Source organism: Lacerta agilis, chromosome 3, assembly GCF_009819535.1.
Source record: "Lacerta agilis isolate rLacAgi1 chromosome 3, rLacAgi1.pri, whole genome shotgun sequence".
Classification (NCBI taxonomy): domain Eukaryota; kingdom Metazoa; phylum Chordata; class Lepidosauria; order Squamata; family Lacertidae; genus Lacerta; species Lacerta agilis.
Window position 1 is genome coordinate 115312951 of NC_046314.1, and position 22148 is coordinate 115335098.

The 22148-nt window shown below is 46.3% G+C and overlaps 2 protein-coding genes across 2 annotated transcripts in view; one reads left to right on the top strand and one right to left on the bottom strand.

Annotated features, from left to right (window-relative positions):
* The window catches only part of EPHX2 (epoxide hydrolase 2), a 90074-nt gene extending 88028 nt beyond the window's left edge, over positions 1-2046 (bottom strand). Inside the window, exon 1 of the mRNA XM_033145208.1 lies at positions 1895-2046. Within this exon, the coding sequence (XP_033001099.1) occupies positions 1895-2001 (107 nt within the window). The 5' untranslated portion in view covers positions 2002-2046. The remainder of the gene's footprint in view (positions 1-1894) is intronic.
* Positions 2047-5461: 3415 nt separating this feature from the next.
* LOC117044751 lies at positions 5462-21344 on the top strand. The gene is made up of 3 exons (XM_033145535.1): positions 5462-5751; positions 15279-15748; positions 21142-21344. The coding sequence occupies exons 1-3, from the start codon at positions 5749-5751 to the stop codon at positions 21299-21301; spliced, it is 633 nt and encodes a 210-aa protein (XP_033001426.1). The 5' UTR covers positions 5462-5748; the 3' UTR covers positions 21302-21344.
* The last annotated feature ends 804 nt before the right edge of the window (positions 21345-22148 follow it).

Genomic DNA, 22148 nt, shown 5'->3' on the forward strand with positions numbered 1-22148 from the left:
CACTGCAGATGGTGACAGCAGTCACGGAATTAAAAGACGCCTGCTTCTTGGGAGAAAAGCAATGACAAAGCTAGACAACTTCTTAAAAAGCAGAGACGTTACCTTGCCGACAAAGGTCCGTATAGTTAAAGCTATGGTTTTCCCAGTAGTGATGTACGGAAGTGAGAGCTGGACCATAAAGAAGGCTGATTGCCAAACAATTGATGCTTTTGAATTATGGTGCTGGAGGAGACTCTTGAGAGTCCCATGGACTGCAAGAAGATCAAACCTATCCATTCTGAAGGAAATCGGCCCTGAGTGCTCACTGCAAGGGCAGATCCTGAAGCTGAGGCTCCAGTACTTTGGCCACCTCATGAGAAGAGAAGACTCCCTGGAAAAGACCCTGATGTTGGGAAAGATGGAGGGCACAAGGAGAAGGGGACGACAGAGGATGAGATGGTTGGACAGTGTTCTCGAAGCTACCAATGTGAGTTTGACCAAACTGCAGGAGACTCGGACACGACTGAACGACTGAACAACAACAACAATTAATAACCTCAAAGTAATAGGACCAACCTTAGGGGTCCTCATCTCCCTCCCCTGTACACAAACAATTCCGGTAAACACCTCAGAGTGCAAATATATCTGAGTTCTAAATGTGCGGCATTCACCACAGAGCCCCGACCTTCCATCTTCCAACACCAATGCTCAGCACACTGCCTACATGACAACACATTTGAAACACCTCTAAGCATGTGCAGAGTGCAGCTACTGCCCTGCCAGCTGCTGGGGGGCATGTAAGCCTAGGGTTTTAATATGTTTAATGAACTGATCTCTTTCAATCTGACTCTCAGGGATGTCCAATACATTCAGCAGAACATCTATCTATTTATCTATTAAAATTGATTGATTGATTGATTGATTGATATACCACTCTTCCCCTGAAGATCACAGGGCAGTTCACAACCAAACATGTGGTAAAGGATTCAGAAACGGGTCCCCCAATTCACGTTTGGGTTAAAAGCGGGTCCTGGGTTCAAAAAAGCCACAGGTACCATTTCTGCAAAGCACTGTGTGTGCGTAGCAACAAACAACAAAGCATGTGCAGAGCGCAACAACTCCCCCTGCCACCACTTCTGAAGGCCTTCTGGCACCAACGCCCAGGACACTCACTTCCCACAAGGCAGCAGGCTCAGGAAGTTTCTGGGCATGTGCAGAGCGCAACAACTCCCCCGGGGCACCACCAATCCCAAAAGCAACCGCGGGGCAGCACCACCCAGGCAATCTGTTCCAGGGTTATATTATATAACAGCTAAGAATTATTTAGTTATAATTAATTAGCGATTATATGATTGCGTGGAATTATATAATAATTGAATAATATTACAGCATTCAACTATGTGATTATATAGCGGGAAACCCAGCCAGAGGGGCGGGGTATAAATAATAATAATCATTATTGTATTAAGTAAACATTAATTGTTGTTCATTTATTTTTGAGTACACACGATTCTATAATTATCATTTAATTATCATTTAATTAACAATTAAAGAATAGCGATCATTAATTGTGATAATTATCATTAATCGTTAATAATAATTAATAATCGTTAATTAATAATTGTTAATAATAATTGTGATAATTATCACGACTATTCAATGAGCGGATCTCTTTCTCTTTCTGACTCCCTCCACCAAATCCCCAAGACATTCAGCGCAGCAGAACGCTCTCTCACTCGCGCGCGGCCGGGCGCGACCAACAACACACACACACGAGAGACGCGGCGGCTGTGGGGGTTTTTTGCGGTTGGCGTCTCCCCCCGAGCCAAAAGAAGCAGGCGGGCGGGTTTGCCTTGGCCCCCTTCCCCGCCGCGCGACTCCTGCTGCCGGGCTCCCCTCGCGGCCGGCTACCCACCCGGGCAGGCCCAGGGACGGCTCGAGCTGCCGGAAGGTTCTCGGGAGGCTGCTGCCGAAGAGGACGCCGCCCAGGTCGAAGAGCACCGCCCGCCGCTTCGCCGCCATCGCCTCCCTTGCCAGAGCCGCTCTGAGGGGAACGAGTCTCTGAGGGGACTCTGAGGAGAAGGCGAGGCCACGCCCACCCGCCGAGGGAAGCCACGCCCACGCTCCAGGAGGACCACGCCCCCTCCTCCAAGAAGTCGGCGGGGACGCGTGGGCCACGCCTACTTCCACCTGGGCGAAAAAGCCACGCCCCTCACGTCGAGCCACGCTCCCCCCGCTGCCCTCCTCCTCGAAGCCGGCCGGGGATGAGCAGGCAGGTCCTAGCGCCGATAGTTTCAGCCATGATGGACGGATGGATGAATATATTTAAAATATTTCTAAGTGGTGTACACAGTGCTTCTTTCTAAAAAAAAAATGTTAAGGGGTACTCTCATTTCCACTCCATAAAATCACCATTTTATAGCTCAAATTGGGAAAAATAAATACAGTAAATGGACAAAAGTACAAAGATTCACAAAATGTTTGGATAAAAATAATAAATAATAAAAAATTGTCTAGTAGCACTTTAGAGACCAACAAAGTTTGTTCTGAAGCTTTCATGTGCATGCAGAAGTGTGCATGCACACGAAACTTTCAGAACAAACTTAGTTAGTCTCTAAAGTGCTACTAGACAATTTTTTATTTTTATTTTAATTTTGACTGCGTCAGACTAACACGGCTACCTACCTGAATCTAAAATGTTTAGAGGTATGCATACCCCCCCAAAAAGCACTGGGTGTTGTTGTAAGAATTTAAAGTGTATATATATATATATATATTGTTGTTGTTGTTCAGTCGTTCAGTCATGTCCGACTCTTCGTGACCCCATGGACCAGAGCACGCCAGGCACGCCTATCCTTCACTGCCTCCCGCAGTTTGGCCAAACTCATGTTAGTAGCTTCGAGAACACTGTCCAACCATCTCATCCTCTGTCGTCCCCTTCTCCTTGTGCCCTCAATCTTTCCCAACATCAGGGTCTTTTCCAGGGAGTCTTCTCGTCTCATGAGGTGGCCAAAGTACTGGAGCCTCAACTTCAGGATCTGTCCTTCTAGTGAGCACTCAGGGCTGATTTCTTTGAGAATGGATAGGTTTGATCTTCTTGCAGTCCATGGGACTCTCAAGAGTCTCCTCCAGCACCATAATTCAAAAACATCAATTCTTCGGCGATCAGCCTTCTTGATGGTCCAGCTCTCACTTCCGTACATTACTACTGGGAAAACCATAGCTTTAACTATACGGACCTTTGTCGGCAAGGTGATGTCTTTGCTTTTTGGTGAATATATATATATATATATATATATATATATATACACACACACACACACACACACACATATATATACACACACACACACACACATATATATATATATATATATATACATATACATACATACATATATATATATATATATATATTCACCAAGCAAACACAGGAAGAACGGGCCTCACACCATTTTTCACTCCCAAATGAAAACTGTTTCTCTGCAAAGAGGAAGGAGGTGAGCAGCCCTCTGCCTGATGGCCCTCTGGCATTCTGATGGGCCATTTCCCATGGATTTGGCCCACGCTAGAACAAAGGATGGTCATAGAATCATAGAATCCTAGAGTTGGAAGAGACCACATGGGCCATCCAGTCCAACCCCCTGCCAAGCAGGAAACACCATCAAAGCATTCCTGACAGGCGGCTGTCAAGCCTCTGCTTAAAGACCTCCAAAGAAGGAGACTCCACCACACTCCTTGGCAGCAAATTCCACTGTCCAACAGCTCTTACTGTCAGGAAGTTCTTCCTAATGTTTAGGTGGAATCTTCTTTCTTGTAGTTTGAATCCATTGCCCCGTGTCCGCTTCTCTGGAGCAACAGAAAACAACCTTTCTCCCTCCTCTATATGATATCATTTTCTATATTTGAACATGGCTATCATAAATATACCCAGGTCATTAGCCCTGCATTAGCCCTGCCTGCCCAGGACAGGACACCACAAACACTTTTGTTTTGCTGAAGTGTGTGTCTGGGAGGGGTTCAAAGAGGGATGGCACAGGTGTGAGAATTCTCAAGTTACCTCCTCTGACCATGCCAATTTGTGCTGTAATTCTGATGTATGTATGATGTATGGAGGGGTGGTCTTGAGCTGGAGAGGGGCAATTTCAAGAGTCTATATAGGAGCGTGCACTCCATTGTTCTAGGTCTTTTGCTTGCAAAACACCCTGCTGCAACAGTTTCTAATAAACAAGGCCTTGCTTTGGGAGACTCGGTATTGTCTTTGTGCTGCGTTGTTAGGAAGGGGCTCTGAAATTATAGCGCTCCTCCCGGGGTTACGGAGTCCCTTCTGGAGACGGACCCCGTTACATAATTTTTTATAACAACGTACGTAAAACTGAAGCAGACAACAAACAACAGACAACGTAAGCAAAACAATCAAGATTTCCTCCCAAACAGAAAGCTATAGAATGGGCTGGTTTTTTTTGCTGCGCTCTTCTGACACCAACAATGTTGATGATAATTCTTCACTTGGCACACAGCTAAACAGTGGAACTCACTCCCACAGGAGGCAGGGATGGCCAACTTAGATGGGTTTGAAAGAGTATTGGCCACATTCATAGAGGAAGAGAGGGTTATCGATGATTACTAGCCCTGTGGCTGCTTTGCCTCTCTGGTTGGAGGCAGTAAATTATTCTGAATACCAATTGCTGGAGACCACAGGAGCGGAGGGTGCTGCCATCTTCAAATATCTCAAGGGCTGTCACGTGGAAGACAGAGCAAGCTTGTTTTTTCCTACTCTGAGAGCCAGTGTGGTGTAGTGGTTAAGAGCGGTAAACTCGTAATCTGGGGAACTGGGTTCGTGTCTCCACTCCTCCACATGCAGCTGCTGGGTGACCTTGGGCTAGTCACACTTCCCTGAAGTCTCTCGGCCCCACTCACCTCACAGAGTGTTTGTTGTGGGGGAGGAAGGGAAAGGAGAATGTTAGCCGCTTTGAGACTCCTTTGGGTAGTGATAAAGCGGGATATCAAATCCAAACTCTTCTTCTCTGGAGGCTAGGACTCAAACCAACATCTGAATACCTTTATAACAATAACAGCTGTTCGACAGTGGGATGGTCTCCCTCAGGAGGTTGTGCACTCTCCTTCGTTGGAGGTTTTAAAGCAGAGGTTGGATTGCCCTCTGTCATGGATGAAATTTAGTTGAGATTTCTGAATGGTAGGGGGTTGGACTAGATGACCATTGGGGTCCCTTCCTGCTCTTTGACTCATAAAGTGTCCTCTGAGCTGTATTCCTTCCATGGCAACATCATGGCTTGCTGCCTTCTAAAGCCAAAATCCAGCCCTGTTTTTACTGGTGGCGAGAACGGCATGTTCCTTCTTTACTTCCTCAGCGTTGGGCCTCCTGTTTCTTTTTTAAACCAGATCTCCAAATCTCTCTCTCTCTTTCTTGGTCAGTCATTAGCATTCCACAGAAGTTAAGTAAATTGAAAACACACAGCACTGCGAAGGAAGGGAACCGGGCTCTCAGCAAACGCTTTGTGCTGACATGGTCCGTCTGTCTAGCCTCCCCATGCACAGAGCTGGCCCCCTTTGACTGGTAGATTGACTTGGGTTGAATCCATAACTGACCCACAGGGAATTCCATAGAGATTGCTGGAGGAGATCTTAGGGCAGACGACTCACAGAGACGTTTTTAAATTGCCCGTTGCATCGCTGACATTGGAGGACAGCTGTCACTCTGATCCACTGCTGAAGTTCACACTGAATTGCACTGGAGAGATCTCTGCCATGGTGAGTCGGAGATTTTTTGGTTCATATTATCGCTGCCCAGCATATTAAAAATAGGTGTTTTGTGTGAAGGGAGAGGGTGGAGGTGATCTGCTATCTATCACTGCCTTGAAGCGGCTTTCAAATTAGTAGTTGTCCAGCCTGCATTCTGAGAAACCTTTAGTAGGCTATCTGCAACAGGCCAGGGTGGCAAATGCTTTTCAGTCTAACCTCCCCACAAGCAAATCAGAACAAATGTGTATTAATGGTGCCTAACCTCCCAGCAAAGCGTGTGACAAGCAAATTGGGATGGAGGCTCAACGGGCAGGTTGTCTGAAAGTGACCTCACAGCACTAATGCAGATCCAGTTTGCTACTCTGCATTTTCATTAAAAGCCAGGCTAATGTCATCTGAAACAAAAACAAAAAAACCTTACTAAATTGATAATCTGAGATTTAGTCAGTTGACTTATCTGTTAAAGGTGCATTCATTGCACATGAGGAAAAAAAGAGCAATGGTTCTAAAGAGGGGAAGCTAGATTCTTAAAAGACCGGCGGGGCAGGCACACAGGACCATAGGTCATAACACTAACTATTTCATCTGCATATGCAAATTTAGGAAAAGATTTAGGGAAAATGTAATGGGGGGAAAGGGTAAACAAGACAGAAGTACTGTTTTGGGGGGACAGGGGGCGGGTAGGTGTGGAGGACTCCCTGGTCCTGAATGGGGTAACTGTGCCCCTGAAGGACCAGGTGCGCAGCCTGGGAGTCATTCTGGACTCACAGCTGTCTATGGAGGCGCAGGTTAATTCTGTATCCAGGGCTGCTGTCTACCAGCTCCATCTGGTACGCAGGCTGAGACCCTCCCTGCCCACAGGGCTGATTTCTTTAAGAATGGATAGGTTTGATCTTTTTGCAGTCCATGTGACTCTCAAGAGCCTCCTCCAGCACCAGAATTCAAAAGCATCAATTCTTCGGCGATCAACCTTCTTTATGGTTCAGCTCTCACTTCCATACATTACTACCGGGAAAAGCATAGCTTTAACTATACGGACCTTTGTTGGCAAGGTGCTGTCTCTGCTTTTTTAAGATGCTGTCTAGGTTTGTCATTGCTTTTCTCCCAAGAAGCAGACGTCTTTTAATTTCGTGACTGCTGTCACCATCTGCAGTGATCATGGAACCCAAGAAAGTAAAATCACTCACTGCCTCCATTTCTTCCCCTTCTATTTGCCAGGAGGTGATGGGACCAGTGGCCATGATCTTAGTTTTTTTTATGTAGAGCTTCAGACCATATTTTCCGCTCTCCTCTTTCACCCTCATTAAAAGGTTCTTTAATTCCTCCTCACTTTCTGTCATCAAGGTTGTGTCATCAGCATATCTGAGGTTGTTGATATTACTTCCGGCAATCTTAATTCCGGCTCGGGATTCATCCAGTCCAACCTTTTGCATGATGAATTCTGCATATAAGTTAAATAAGCAGGGAGGCAATATACAGCCTTGTCGTACTCGTAATCCATATTAGGGGATTGTTGTTGTTGTTCAGTTGTTCAGTCGTGTCCGACTCTTCATGACCCCATGGACCAGAGCATTCCAGGCACCCCTATCCTTCACTGCCTCCTGCAGTTTGGCCAAACTCATGCCAGTCGCTTCGAGAACACTGTCCAACCATCTCATCCTCCGTCGTCCCCTTCTCCTTGTGCCCTCCATCTTTCCCAACATCAGGGTCTTTTCTAGGGAGTCTTCTCTTCTCATGAGGTGGCCAAAGTACGGGAGCCTCAACTTCAGGATCTGCCCTTCCAGTGAGCACTCAGGGCTGATTTCCTTAAGGATGGATACGTTTGATCTTTCTGCAGTCCATGGGACTCTCAAGAGTCTCCTCCAGCACCATAATTCAAAAGCATCAATTCTTCGGCGATCAGCCTTCTTTATGGTCCAGCTCTCACTTCCATACATTACTACTGGGAAAACATTAGGGGATTGGACACCCCTATTTTCATCAGAGAAATGTTAGAGGGTATGTAACCATCTGCAGAAGATGAGAGAGAAAAGAGCCTTCAAACGGGAAAGGGAGAGTCCGGGGAAATACGATGCCGTGTGGTTAACAACTTGGTTATGCGAAAATAAATCCTTTGTGGGCCAGGCATTTGGTGCCCATTTCAAAGCCAGGGCTGGTCATATGTTTTTCCTCTTTCTTGTGCTTGTCTGAGATCGTGTTTTTTTCAGGCGTTTCCAAACTTGCTCCGAAAGGGATTGATTGTCTGGTGAACACCAAGTCCTTAACACCTGAAAAAGAACACAGAATCTCTGTAAAATTAACAATGACGAAACCGTGTGATGTGGACAGTACAGCTCAGGGCCACCAGATGTGGTTATGGTAGCCACTCGCTTTTTTTTTTTTTTATAAGATTTTATTGGTTTTCTACACCATAAAAAGACAAAACAACAACATCAACAAATAGAACAATTAAAACAAAACCAAAACAAATACATACCTAAACTGGAACACCAATCTATCTCTTACTACTTAACAAAATCTAGTTTCTGATCTTCTAAAGGGACCTCCCCCGCTTTCCCTCCTCTGCCTTCAATACTAATATACTTTGGTAACATCCATTTTTAACATTACATTACAATTCATTATCCAACCTTTTATACTATCATAAAAACTTAACATCTTATAGTATCATAAAATAATTCTTAAATCAATCTTATGCTTCTTTTCACTTAAACTGCTGCTATTAGTCAGTTACATATCTCTTCACTAATTCAAAATTCCCAAAATCATAACATCAAAGTCTTAAAACTTAACATCAAAATCCTAAAGTCTTAACACGCTATCTTCAGGGTACCATAAATCCGTCCTAATTCAATTTTTATCATTTTCACCCTATTCCCCTTCTTGCCATTTTTCTGCTCTCTCCCATGCCCCCCCACCATTCATCTTTACATTCCCCTCTGTTGTCCTTGTTCAGTGTCATCTTATAGTTTATAAAGCTCCTCCTTGGGAGCCACTCGCTTAAATGGTTTTAAAAGTGGATTGGAGAGCCTTTCCGAAGCTGTTAGTTGCAATGGCTATAGGCTACATCTGTGCCAGAACATTGGGGCTTCCGAGGCTGCTTCCAGATGAAGTTGCTTCCTGATTTGTTTGCCCAAAGTTTGTTGGGCGATTGTTCTTTTTCTTATTGAAATTTGTTACCTGCCTGTTATGTACTGAGTTGAATAGGATCCAAACTGCAGCAGTCTGACTGGTCCCAGAACAATAGGATTGAGATTTCAGCAGTCTGATTGGTCCCCAGGAGCCACCCAATCCAGCTCCAGGTGGAAGTGAATCCGCACTCCGATTGGCATACCGGAGTATCCCGGAATTAGCCAATCACGTGGGACCCATTGTGTAAATAGTGTATATAAAGCAAACGTTTTGGGGAAACTGGAGTCCTCACTACTATGAGCTGAATAAAGTGCATGAAATTCACACTAGACTCCGAGTATATCTCACTGCCCTTCACCCTAAGGCCCCAGGGCAGGGTGCAACTAACATGCAACATTAATATTGAAATACAGCATGGCGCAATTTTAAAAACAGCTTAAAGCAGATTAACATTGCGAGAATAAAGTTGGTCCTGAAAATTTGTCAAAAGCCAGGGTAAAGGTTGGATGAACATCCATTCTGATTGGTTTTCAGGGAGGGTGTGCAACATTGCGTCAGGCAATCATTTCCCCACATTTTCCATTGTCCCATAATTATCCTTCAGCGTAATTAACCTTCCGCTTAGTTATGCACGGCATGGGGAAAGTGAGCAGAGAAATGTTTCTTCTCCTCTCTCATAACACCAGAAACATGAAACTGAATATTGGAAGAATCAGGACGGATAAAAGACCCTCCAAATGCCCCTATTTGGGGGAGACAATCCCAGATTTACAGAAGCATACCCTCCAACATTACTCTGGTGAAAATAGGGGCGTTCTAAGGCAGTGATGGCCAAACTCGGCCCTCCAGCTGTTTTTGGACTACAACTCCCATGATCCCTAGCTAACAGGACCAGTGGTCAGGGATGATGGCAATTGTAGTCCCAAAACAGCTGGAGGGCCGAGTTTGGCCATCACAGTTCTAAGGCAGGCTTCCTCAAACTCGGCCCTCCAGATGTTTTGAGACTACAATTCCCATCATCCCTGACCACTGGTCCTGCTAGCTAGGGATGATGGGAGTTGTAGGCCAAAAACATCTGGAGGGCCGAGGTTGAGGAAGCCTGTTCTAAGGGAAAGCAGGACATTCCAGGTGTTAGGTATTCAGTTGTCTCTGCTTGCCTGAACTTGAGTCTGGACTAAGGATTCTGAGCTCCTGTGTTCTGATTCGATACATGATGTCCAGTCACAGAATATTTCAGGATATGGGTCGCTGCCTTTGACCCTTGAACTCTGAGTCATGATTTGCAGTGGTGGGTGGCCTGCCGCAAAGCCGCAACAAAGGCCACAATGGATTTACCTGATGCCTGGTCTCGTTTGTAGAAGGCATGCCAGCAATCTCTGATGGCTGAGGAACGAAGTAGGTCTGCCGCAGCTTCAGCATGATTGCATCGAACGTTGTATCATTCAGCTTGGCTGGGGCCACCAGAACCTGGGCAATGTCGAACATAGCAGGCCCCCACACACTCAACAGCGTAGCCCGCTTCAGTTCGGGGTCAGTCACCCTATTGGCTGCGAAGAAGATCTCCAGCTGGTGGCGTAGGAGTCCCATTTCCCTGGAACTGTTGTGTCTAATTCTTTGATGTGGCCCTGGGTAGCCATGATGAAATATACTCAGAGTCAAGTGTGGATTTCATGCTCTTTATTCAGCTCATAGCAGCGAAGAATGGAAGTTCCCCCCAAAATCTGCTTTATATACATTATTTACACAATGGACCCCACGTGATTGGCTAATTCCAGGATACTCCTGTATGCCAATCAGGTTGAGGATTCACTTCCACCTGGAGCTGGATTGGGTGGCTCCTGTGGACCAATCAGACTGCTGCATTCTGGATCCTATTGTTCTAGGACCAATCAGACTGCTGCATTCTGGATCCTATTGTTCTAGGACCAATCAGACTGCTGCATTCTGGATCCTATTGTTCTAGGACCAACGAGACTGCTGCATTTTGGATCCTATTGTTCTAGGACCAATCAGACTGCTGCATTCTGGATCCTATTGTTCCAGGACCAATCAGACTGCTGCATTCTGGATCCTATTGTTCCAGGACCAACCAGACTGCTGTATTCTGGATCCTATTGTTCTAGGACCAATCAGACTGCTGCATTCTGGATCCTATTCAACTCAGTACATAACACATGACATCTGCTGTGTGTGATCTGCCTTGTGGCTGCAGCCAGTGATTTCAGCTCAGCTGAGACGACGGTTCCCCAGCAGAGATTTCAGCTTGTGGAAGCTAGCCAGGGCTGCATACCTAGCCTAGCATCCCATCCTTGTCACCAGTGAATTGTAGGTTGGTTCCCACAAGGCAAGACACAGCAATAACAGCAAGAACCTTTATTGAACCTGGGCAAAGCAACTGCTTGTATACATTTCTGAAAGCCTGGGCCCCTCCCACTCCCAACACGATTGGCTGTCTAAACTTCCAAGCTGCGAATCATGACTCAGAGTTCAAGGGACAACATGTATTGAATCAGAACACAGGAGCTTAGAATCCTTAGTCTAGACTCGAGCTCAGGCAAACAGAGACCACTGAACAAATAACACTGGGATCAAATCAGAAACCAGTACGGCTTCTGTAAATCCAAAACTGTCTCTGGAGAATAGGGGCACTTGGAGGGTCTGTGAATCCACAACAACTGAAAGTCTACTGTTGTTCCCAGCTCCTGTTCTTAACTAAGGCTGGGTCATTCATGCCCCACAAGAAGAGGGGACAGAGCAGGGTGTGGTCTCCGTATACCCCCTCCTGGGAATTCAGTAGAGTTCCCAACTCCTTAATTCACATTCCCGCTGACTGCGATTCAAAGGAAGTATCCAGAATTAGAAGTCTGTACGGATGCCATCTGGCAGCAAAGCAGGTTCTCTGGAAAAGGCAAGGCTGTGACTTGCAGGGAAACCAAAAGTCTGCCTTTGTAGTGCGTACTTAATAGGCAGCTGGTTTGGATCATGCAAGGGAGGGAATCAGAAATGAATTGGGAGAGAGCGAATTTATAGTTTAACCTTTCTTTACATGAGCCGCCTTGGAACGGTCTTTCTCTGCCATGAAGGATGATGTAGAGATACTCCGGTGTAGAGGCAGAGTGGAGTAGTGTTTAGAGTCTTGGTGTAGGACCAGGGCTTCAAATCCCCAATCAGCCATGAAGCTCACTGGCCAGTCACAGCCTCTCAGCCTGGCCTACCTCACAGGGTTATTGTGAGGATCAAATGGTGGTGGTGGGGGGGAGGGAGAACTGTGTTGGCGTTGGCCAACTTGAGCACCTTGGAGGAGAGATGAGAGATCAATGAAACAAACAAACAAACAAACAAACATTGCTTACTTCCAGCAAATTCTGTCTCCATCTCTATCTGGCTTCATGGATTAATTAGAGCAGAACTTAATTTGGCCACCAAAACCTGCCTTTGAGTATTTTGCTGGAGGAAGCTTCTGGCAGGCAGGAGGGGTTCAGAAAGTTCTGCTGGAAGCAATGCCAAAGAAGACTCTACCCTAAAGGCCAGCTAGAGAGGAGAGAGAACGAGAAACTCTTCCATTTCCCTTGCAGGATATCGGACGCCTCTGGGGAAAATCCAGTGTGCTGGGTGGGTTCTGTCACTAAGCAGCAAATGGAATTGCTGGAAACCTTAAGAGCCTCAGAGGAGTCTTCTGGATCAGATCAGGATTTCAATGCAAGAGCACTCTCTGTGGTTTCCAATAGCTGGCATTAAGAAGCATAAATAAAACCATATCTCCTATCCCTTATCCCCAACTCTAACCCTAACCATACCAGTTAAGGATTAAAGGCAGTTGTTGTTGTTGTTCAGTCGTTCAGTCGTGTCCGACTCTTCGTGACCCCATGGACCAGAGCACGCCAGGCACGCCTATCCTTCACTGCCTCTCGCAGTTTGGCCAAACTCATGCCAGTCGCTTCGAGAACACTGTCCAACCATCTCATCCTCTGTCGTCCCCTTCTCCTTGTGCCCTCAATCTTTCCCAACATCAGGGTCTTTTCTAGGGAGTCTTCTCTTCTCATGAGGTGGCCAAAGTACGGGAGCCTCAACTTCAGGATCTGCCCTTCTAGTGAGCACTCAGGGCCGATTTCCTTGAGAATGGATAGGTTTGATCTTCTTGCAGTCCATGGGACTCTCAAGAGTCTCCTCCAGCACCATAATTCAAAAGCATCAATTCTTCGGCGATCAGCCTTCTTGATGGTCCAGCTCTCACTTCCGTACATTACTACTGGGAAAACCATAGCTTTAACTATACGGCAGTAATTAAGCAGAAAAGAAGAGCTTGTTGGATCAGGCCAATGATCCATCTAGCTCAGCATCCTGTTCTGTTATTCTTTCTGTGCAAAAGTCCTCTGCCTTCTTGCGGTTTCCAGTGAATGGTATATTCAGAACCATGGAACGGTAGAGTTGGAAGGGACCCCAAGGGTCATCCAGTCCAACCCCCTGCATTTCAGGAATCTCAGCTAAGGCATCCATGACAGATGGCCCTCCAACCTCTGCTTACAAACCTCCAAGGAAGGAGAGTCCACTACAGAAGTTATGTTGCCCCCGGTTGGGATAGCCTTCCCTGGGTTTGTCTAATCCTCTTAGAAAGCCACCTCAGTTGGTGTCCACCACTGCCTCCTGCAGGAAGGAGTTCCATAGATTAACTGTGTGCTGCATAAATAAGTGCCTCCTTTTGCAGGACGTTGGATGCCTCTGGGGAGAATACTGAGCGCTGGGTTTTTGCGACTGAATGCCAGAAGGAAAGGGGGGGGAACCTTAGCAAGGCAGAGCATTTTTGTGAGGCTAGTTGGGCTGTGCGGGGTACAGGTGGACAAGAGATAGCCGTGGCAGGTGGCCAGGTGGTTCCTTCCAGGTGACGGTTGTTGGTTGCCAACAGCCACAGTCGCTGCAAAGCTGGGATGATTGCTTTCCTGGCAGGAAGCGAATCTGGACACAAATTATTGCAAGGACGAGCTGAATGAAAAGGAGGTTGGTGATGGAGGCGAGGGACTTTATTTGTGCCAATCAGCCTACAAGGTAGTAGCACTTGTTGTTAATTAAATTTATATGCCACCCTATGCCCAGGACAATTCACAACTACAATGGTTAGTTATTTAGTTATTTAGTTATTTAGTTATTTAGTTAGTTAGTTAGTTAGTTAGTTAGTTAGTTAGTTGGAGAATCTCTGTCCTGCCTTCTCATACTCTCATAGAATTGTAGAGCTGGAAAGGACCCCAAGGGTCCTCTAGCCCAACCCCCTCCAGTGCAGGAATCTCAACTAAAGTATCCATGACAGATGGCCATCTAACCTCTGCTTAAAAACCTCCAAGGAAGGAGAGTCTACAACCTCTCAAGGAAGCCCATTCCACTGTCCAACAGCTCTTACTGTCAGAAGGTTTTTCTGTATGTTTAGTCGGAATCTCCTTTCTTGTAGCTTGTGCACAGGGGCGTAGCAAGATAAATTGATACCCGGGGGCAAAAAATTTTTTGTCAACCCCCCCCCCCCGAGGCATGGGAAGGTCAGGTGGTACCCGGTGTGAAAAATTTCTTGTCAACCCCCCCATTGATCCCCCCCGCAAAAATAGTTTTTTGTTATTTCATATTTTCTTACAAAGGAATAATAACAAGTAATAATAATAATAATAATAATAATAATAATAATAATAATAATAAAACTTTTATTTATATCCCACCCTCCCTGGCCGAAGTCAGGTTCAGGGTGGCTAACATCAGATATATAACATTGGTATAAATTCAAACAATAATTAAATTACCTCCTAAAAACATCTCAAAATTAAAGTCTAATTAGATGGCTTTCCACAGGGTTAGGGTTGGGAACAGTAAGTGTTCTCTGAACTGAAAGTTCAGCCTTCACGACATAGGAAAACAGCCAAGTGAACAGCTATTTTGGTGGAGGAGCGTCAAGATATTAACCGATATGCATGAAATTTCATATATAGCAATATAATCCCTAGTACAGTAAGATAAGACCTTCGGAGCAGGCATTTAAAAAAAATCATTTTTTTTTCTAAAACAATTGTTCCTTGATAATTTGTCAGCCCCTCCATTATGGAACCCGGGGCGGCCCGCCCCCCGCCCCCCCTTGCTACACCCCTGGCTTGAAGTCATTAGTTTGTACCCCACCCCCTTGAGCAGCAGAAAACAAACTTGCTCCATCTTCCATGTGAAAACCTTTCAGATATTTGAATTTGACCATCCGATCACCTCTCAGTCTCTTCTTCCCCAGGCTAAACATCCCAAACTCCCTCATCTGAGTTCTTCTCTCTTTTCCCACCCTGGGAAAAGCATTGGGCTTGGAAAAACAGGCCTGGATTCAGGTGCAACCACCCACACCTCATCTCTGAGAATAGTGACTCGCATTTCCTTTTTCCCCCCAGGTTGCAACAAGACCGCTCGGGGTTTGGAGCCTGCTGCTAGGGCTGAGTCTTCTCATACCCGCCCAGAGCAAGGAAAACGAATCGCTGGGCAATGCCACTGTGACACCAACCCCAGAACACCATGGAGATCAGTCCCCAAACCCAGACTTTTGCGACTTCACATTTCACATCCCCTGGTCTGGGAGCTTTTGCACGCCAACGGGCCAGGCAACCGCCACACCAGCCTCTCAGGAAGAGCTGGACCATCTCAAGATCTTGTTGGAGGACATTGGAGGCAACCTGAAGAGCCTCCAGGAAGCTGCAGCTCTGGAGGCCGGCCAGTCCAGGTACCAGGACATCGTTTCCCAAGCCCTTCCGGATGTGCGAGAGGCCAACGGGGCGTTCCATGAGATCCTTGGGAAGTTCCTGCAGGAGTTGGAGGAACACATCCATGCAGATGATCATCTGCATGCAGAGGACGAGAAAAAGAAGTAGGTGCTTCTTCTGAACAAATGCTCTTTTTGCAGGGCTTAGCAATGGAGCACAGAGCTAGCTGCTTCGTACATCCTCTGGAGGGTCGGTGAGAGGGTGAGTAGCACACACACACACACACACACGAGGAAAGGAAGGAAATCTCTTGTAAAACTGGAACCTTGGGTCAGCCAAGGAAGTAACCGGCAGGCAGAGGAAAGGAAATCCTTCCTTCTCGGGGTGGGGGACACATTGAATTCAGCTCCTGCTTAAAGGCACACCTACTGGGAGACACTTCAGTCTCCCAGGACATTCTATACAAGATCTCAAAGTAGCTGTCTTACTACAAAGGAATTTCAGAAACAGACTGGAAAGAGAAGTTGCTGAATTGCAACTTATTAACAAACTTAAAACCATGGAGAGACCTGGTCTGAATAGAGACATTGGATTCTTATCTCATTATAAACGTCTTGAAGCAGAGGCTTGACAGTGATCTTTCAGTAATGCTTTGATGGTGTTTCCTCCTTGGCAGGGGGTTGGACTGGATGGCCCTTGTGGTCTCTTCCAACTCTAGGATTCTAGGATTCTAAACTCTGCTAAGTAAAGAAACTTGCTAGCACAAGTTAGGAAGGATATTAATAAACAATATATCCTCTCCTGCCACTCTGAACATTCCCACAATTCAGAAGTCCACACGGACCAGCAGCAGCTCTCCAGAATTTCAAAGCAGGGCATTTCAGGGAGTGTGAACTAATTGCCCACACTTGGCATTGCACAGGGTGCCACTGAAATTTTAAAGCCACTGGGCAGAGACGCCATTGGGAATTGAACCTGCTGCATTCAGCAAGCAAAGCAGATGCTGTATCACTAAATTCTGGGCTCCCCTGTGTCAAATGCCCATTCATTTTGTTGTTGTTGTTTAGTCGTTTAGTCGTGTCCGACTCTTCGTGACCCCATGGACCTGAGCATGCCAGGCACTCCTGTCTTCCACTGCCTCCCACAGTTTGGTCAAACTCATGTTGGTAGCTTCGAGAACACTGTCCAACCATCTCATCCTCTGTCGTCTCCGTCTCCTTCTCCTTGTGCCCTCCATCTTTCCCAACATCAGGGTCTTTTCCAGGGAGTCTTCTCTTCTCATGAGCTGGCCAAAGTCTTGGAGCCTCAGCTTCAGGATCTGTCCTTCCAGTGAGCCCATTCATTTTACTGTGGTGCTATTAAGCGTGGGGTGGGGGTGGGCTTGGGTGTTTTCAAGGGCACAGTGGGTGTGCAGGAGAGTGGGGGGGGGCAGGAATACGAGGACAGGAGGCAATGGAGGCCGAGGAGCAAGATTTTAGTTTCTCTCTCTCTCTCTCCCCTGTTGGGACATGGCATCCCTCGCACACGGAGCTGGTGGCTGAGTGAGTTACACAGCTGCAAAACCGCCAGCCAAATTCCTGCTCGGATGTGAAATTGAGCCGGGGAAATGTAAATTCCCCAGGAGAAACCCCTGAGAATCAGCAGAAAAAATATATAAAGAAATCGCTCCCGCTCAGCTGGCCCCAGTCTCTCAGCATTGCAGGCTGAATGTACAAGCTTCTCTCCTCGCAACACGTAATCCTAGGTCTGCAGGAGAAGTGGAAGTTCATAAGAGAAGGCATGGCGTGGAGAAAACACACAGAGAGAAATATTTTCTCCCTCTCTCATAAGACTAGAATCATAGAATCATAGAATCATTGAGTTGGAAGAGACCCCAAGGGCCATCCAGCCCAACCCCCTGCCAAGCAGGAAACACCATCAAAGCATTCCTGACAGATGGCTGTCAAGCCTCTGCTTAAAGACCTCCAAAGAAGGAGACTCCACCACACTCCTTGGCAGCAAATCCCACTGCCGAACAGCTCTCACTGTCAGGAAGTTCTTCCTAATGTTTAGGTGGAATCTTCTTTCTTGTAGTTTGAATCCATTGCCCCGTGTCCGCTTCTCTGGAGCAGCAGAAAACAACCTTTCTCCCTCGTTTACATTCCCCTTCTAACATGCACAGCGGGTAGCTGGTTGCAGGCTTGTGCAAGCCTCTCACTATATATTAAAGTTCCCTTTAATCCCTCTTAAAACACGGCAATCTTATTCAAAGTCAATAAAATAACTTTACTTATATCAGTTCACAGTTGGATCCCTGAAGGCAGACAGTTACAAATATGTACATGTGGATCTACCCCATATTGGGGGTGGGGGGATAATCCCAGTGCTTCTGCTAGCTGAGAAGCTGGTCGAGCGAAGAAGGAAGCAAAAAAGGAGGAAGAGTGGCAGCATGCCTTGTCCTTTTGTTACCTGGACAGGTAAGGTCACGCCCACCACTAGTCACATGAAAAGGAAGAATGCTTCAGCCAGGAGGAAACAGGAAGTTTTTGACTGGCTGGATCAAACATTCCCTCGCATGTCTTCTCTAACATTACAAGGAATGTTGTACAGTGGACACTCGGGTAGCGAACGCAATCTGTGCGGGAGCCGCGTTCGCAACCTGCAGCGTCCGTGACCCGCAGCGCCGCATCTGCACACGCGCGGGTTGCAATTTGGTGTCTCTGCGCATGCGCGAGCGCCGAAACCTGGAAGTAACCTATTCCAGTACTTTTGGGTTCGGCGCGGTGCGCAACCTGAAATCACACAACCTGAAGCAGCCATAACCCAAGGTATGACTGTACTTGACTGCTCTCAGTAGATTACATCCCACATGAATCCCAGATGCTGGAGGCTAGAGGAGGAGAGAGTTGCTCTTGTGTTCAAAACAAAATAAAATAAAAAATTATTTCCAGTAGCACCTTAGAGACCAACTAATTTTGTTCTTGGTATGAGCTTTCGTGTGCATGCACACTTCTTCAGATACACTGAGACGGAAGTCACCAGATCCTTAAATACAGTGAGGGAGTGGGGAGGGGTATTACTCAGAAGGGTGGTGGGAATGGGTGATAGGCTGATAAGTGCGGAAAACCTGTTGACGACTCTAAACGGCTGCAATTAGTCTTGCAGGGAAAGGCAAGGGGTGAGATGGCTAAAGATAGCTTTGTCCTGTATAATGAGATAAGAATCCAATGTCTTTGTTCAGACCAGGTTTCTCCATGGTTTTAAGTTTGGTGATTCGTTGCAATTCAGCCACTTCTCTTTCCAGTCTATTTCTGAAATTTCTTTGTATTAAGACAGCTACTTTGAGATCTTTTATATATCTTTTGAGATCTTCAAAACAAAATCGAAAATTCTTTCTAGTAGCACCTTAGAGACCAACTGAGTTTGTTCCTGGTATGAGCTTTCGTGTGCATGCACACTTCTTCAGATACACTGAAACAGAAGTCACCAGATCCTTAAATATAGTGGGGGAGTGGGGAGGGGTATTACTCAGAAGGGTGGTGGGAATGGGTGATAGGCTGATAAGTGTGGAAAACCTGTTGACGACTCTAAACGGCTGCAATTAGTCTTGCAGGGAAAGGCAAGGGGTGAGATGGCTAAAGATAGCTTTGTCCTGTATAATGAGATAAGAATCCAATGTCTTTGTTCAGACCAGGTTTCTCCATGGTTTTAAGTTTGGTGATTCGTTGCAATTCAGCCACTTCTCTTTCCAGTCTATTTCTGAAATTTCTTTGTATTAAGACAGCTACTTTGAGATCTTTTATAGATCTTTTGAGATCTTGTGTTCAAATCCTGCTTGCGGGTTTCCCATAATGGGCATCTGGTTGGCCACTGTGAGAACAGGATCCTGGACTGGATGGGCCATTGACGTGATCCAGCAAGGCTCTTGGTTGGAAGGCTCATGCGCTGGAATAAAGACTTTGTGGGCCATGGTCTTGTGGATCTCCTGCCCATTTCAGTGGGACTTGTACAGGAGACCCTTCTAGGTGATTGCAACTTTTGCCATACCTAGAAACTTGCAAACACCTGTGCGTGGGTGTGTTTTCTCTACCTTCATAAGGAGAAGTCCATGCTTAGGAGCCTGCAGGCCAATGGCTCTCTCTTATGTGGGACTACGACTGCCCTACTTCAATGGGTGAGCGCTACCTTCCATGTGGGAAGAGATAGGGGAGATGCCAGCCACAGAGGCCCATCTCTGGAGGAAGACTGTACAGGAGGAGATAAATGCACTGCATGAGAATCATAGAATCATAGAACTGGATAGTTGGAAGGGACCCCCAAGGGTCATCTAGCTCAACCCCCTGCAAAGCTTCCTATGGCTTTCTTCCCAGGAGGGAGGTCAGTAAGGGTCCATGTCTTGTTCTGATGCTGCGCAGCCTTCCTCCAGAGACAAGCTTATGTGGCTCGGATTTCCCCTACCCCTACCTACATGGAAAGTTCCTGAGGTAGCGCCGACCCTGCGAGGTAGGACAGCCGTAGTGGTGTAGGAACGCCTCTGTCGGTTCCAGATGAGCACCTGATCTGTGTGTACACCTTATAACAATCTAATGCAATACAAAAAAATGTGACGATAAAACGTAACTTTAAAATTAGCAACCTACATCAAATAAAGTAACTTTCAACAATCATTAGAATAGTATTTTTGTTGTTCAGTCGTTCAGTCGTGTCCGACTCTTCGTGACCCCATGGACCAGAGCACGCCAGGCACCCCTATCCTCCACTGCCTCCCACAGTTTGGCCAAACTCATGTTAGTAGCTTCGAGAACACTGTCCAACCATCTCATCCTCTGTCGCCCCCTTCTCCTTGTGCCCTCCATCTTTCCCAACATCAGGTTCTTTTCCAGGGAGTCTTCTCTTCTCACGAGGTGGCCAAAGTACTGGAGCCTCAACTTCAGTATCTGCCCTTCCAGTGAGCACTCAGGGCTGTAGAATAGCATAGAATAACATTAAATATCAGCATATAAAAATTAAACAGAAATCTACTCTTAACAATTGCAATAAATAATTTCTGAACTACAATCAATAAAACGACGGCAAGCCACAGTGTATCTGACGAAGTGTGCATGCACACGAAAGCTCATACCAAGAACAAACTTAGTTGGTCTCTAAGGTGCTACTGGAAGGATTTTTTTAATTTTTAATTTTGTTTTGCATAAAATAATACAATACAAACTGAGAAGCAGAGACTGGAGGGTGGGGCATTGGGGCAAGGCAGGTGGAAGAAGGCCTTGCCGGATGAAATCTCTCCCCTCGCCAGCTTCCTTCTCCTCTAGCGCAGGCATTTCCCCATTAGACTCCTCCTCTTCGCCCCTGGTGCTGCTGCTAGGAGTCTATTCCTCCGAATCTTCTTCCTGTTCACCACTTGCAGAGGGGGCTATGACATTGGGAAGCAGATCTGGACAATTATATCTGCGGGAAGAATGCAAGGCCTTGTGTTTCCTCTTCTGGTTGCTCATAAACACCCACAACTCCTTCCTTTTGCTTTTATCCCGTTCGGGTAAAGAGGGTCTCCATATTTTCTCCCTCCTCTTCTGCGTAGGTTAAACGAACACTTGCGGGGAATGGACAGGATGCTGCGGGTCACCAGCCACCTGGCCGAGCAGCTGGACCAAGCATCCCAGGACCTCTTGGTGAAGATGACCAGCCTTTCGGAGAAACCAGACACCCTGTTAGGAGGAAGCAACCTGAAGCCATCTTAGCCGAGCATCCCGTTCTCTGTCTGCAGAAGCATTAAAAGAAAGGTCTCAGCATTCATTGTGGAATCGGCTCCAGTAATTTCTGACGTTTTTCCGTGTGACCGTACTTTCCTCATCTCATGGGGACACTGAGTGGGTCACCTCTTGCTCAAAGAAGCCTCATCTTTTGCAGTTCTCGCGCACGCCTGCACAATGCAGGAAAATCCCACACTACAAGCCGTACCAGGTGCTAATTCTGGGCCCTAGGGTAGGGGTGGAGGGTAGGGATTTAAGAAGGCATCCGTTTCCAACCCAGCCCATAACTGTCTCATGCAGCACTGTTTCCATTCTGCTGCATTTTCTCTTCTGCCAAAAGCAATGCTATTCACCTCCCTGCCTCCTGTGGCAAAATTCTGTAACTTACATAAATCATACCTGTGATTCCTGCATCGCAGGGGGTTGGACTAGATGACCGCTGGAGTCCCTTCCAGCTCTACAGCTCTACGATTCTAAGAATGTCAGCGTAACTTACATGCAACTTATACAGGTGAAACTCGAAAAATTAGAATATCGTGGATAAGTCCATTTATGTAAGCAATTGTTTTCAGTAGCTACTGGAGTTTAATACATGGGATAGACTCATGACATGCAAAGCGAAATAAGTCAAGCCTTTGCTTGTTATAATTGTGATGATTATGGCGCACAGCTGATAAAAACCCCAAAGTTGAAATTGTTACTTTGGGGTTCTCACCAGCTGTGTGCTATAATCATCACAATTATAACAAATAAAGGCTTGACATACCTCGCTTTGCTTGTCATGAGTCTATCTCATATTTTAGTTTCACCTTTTAAGTTGAATTACTGAAAGAAA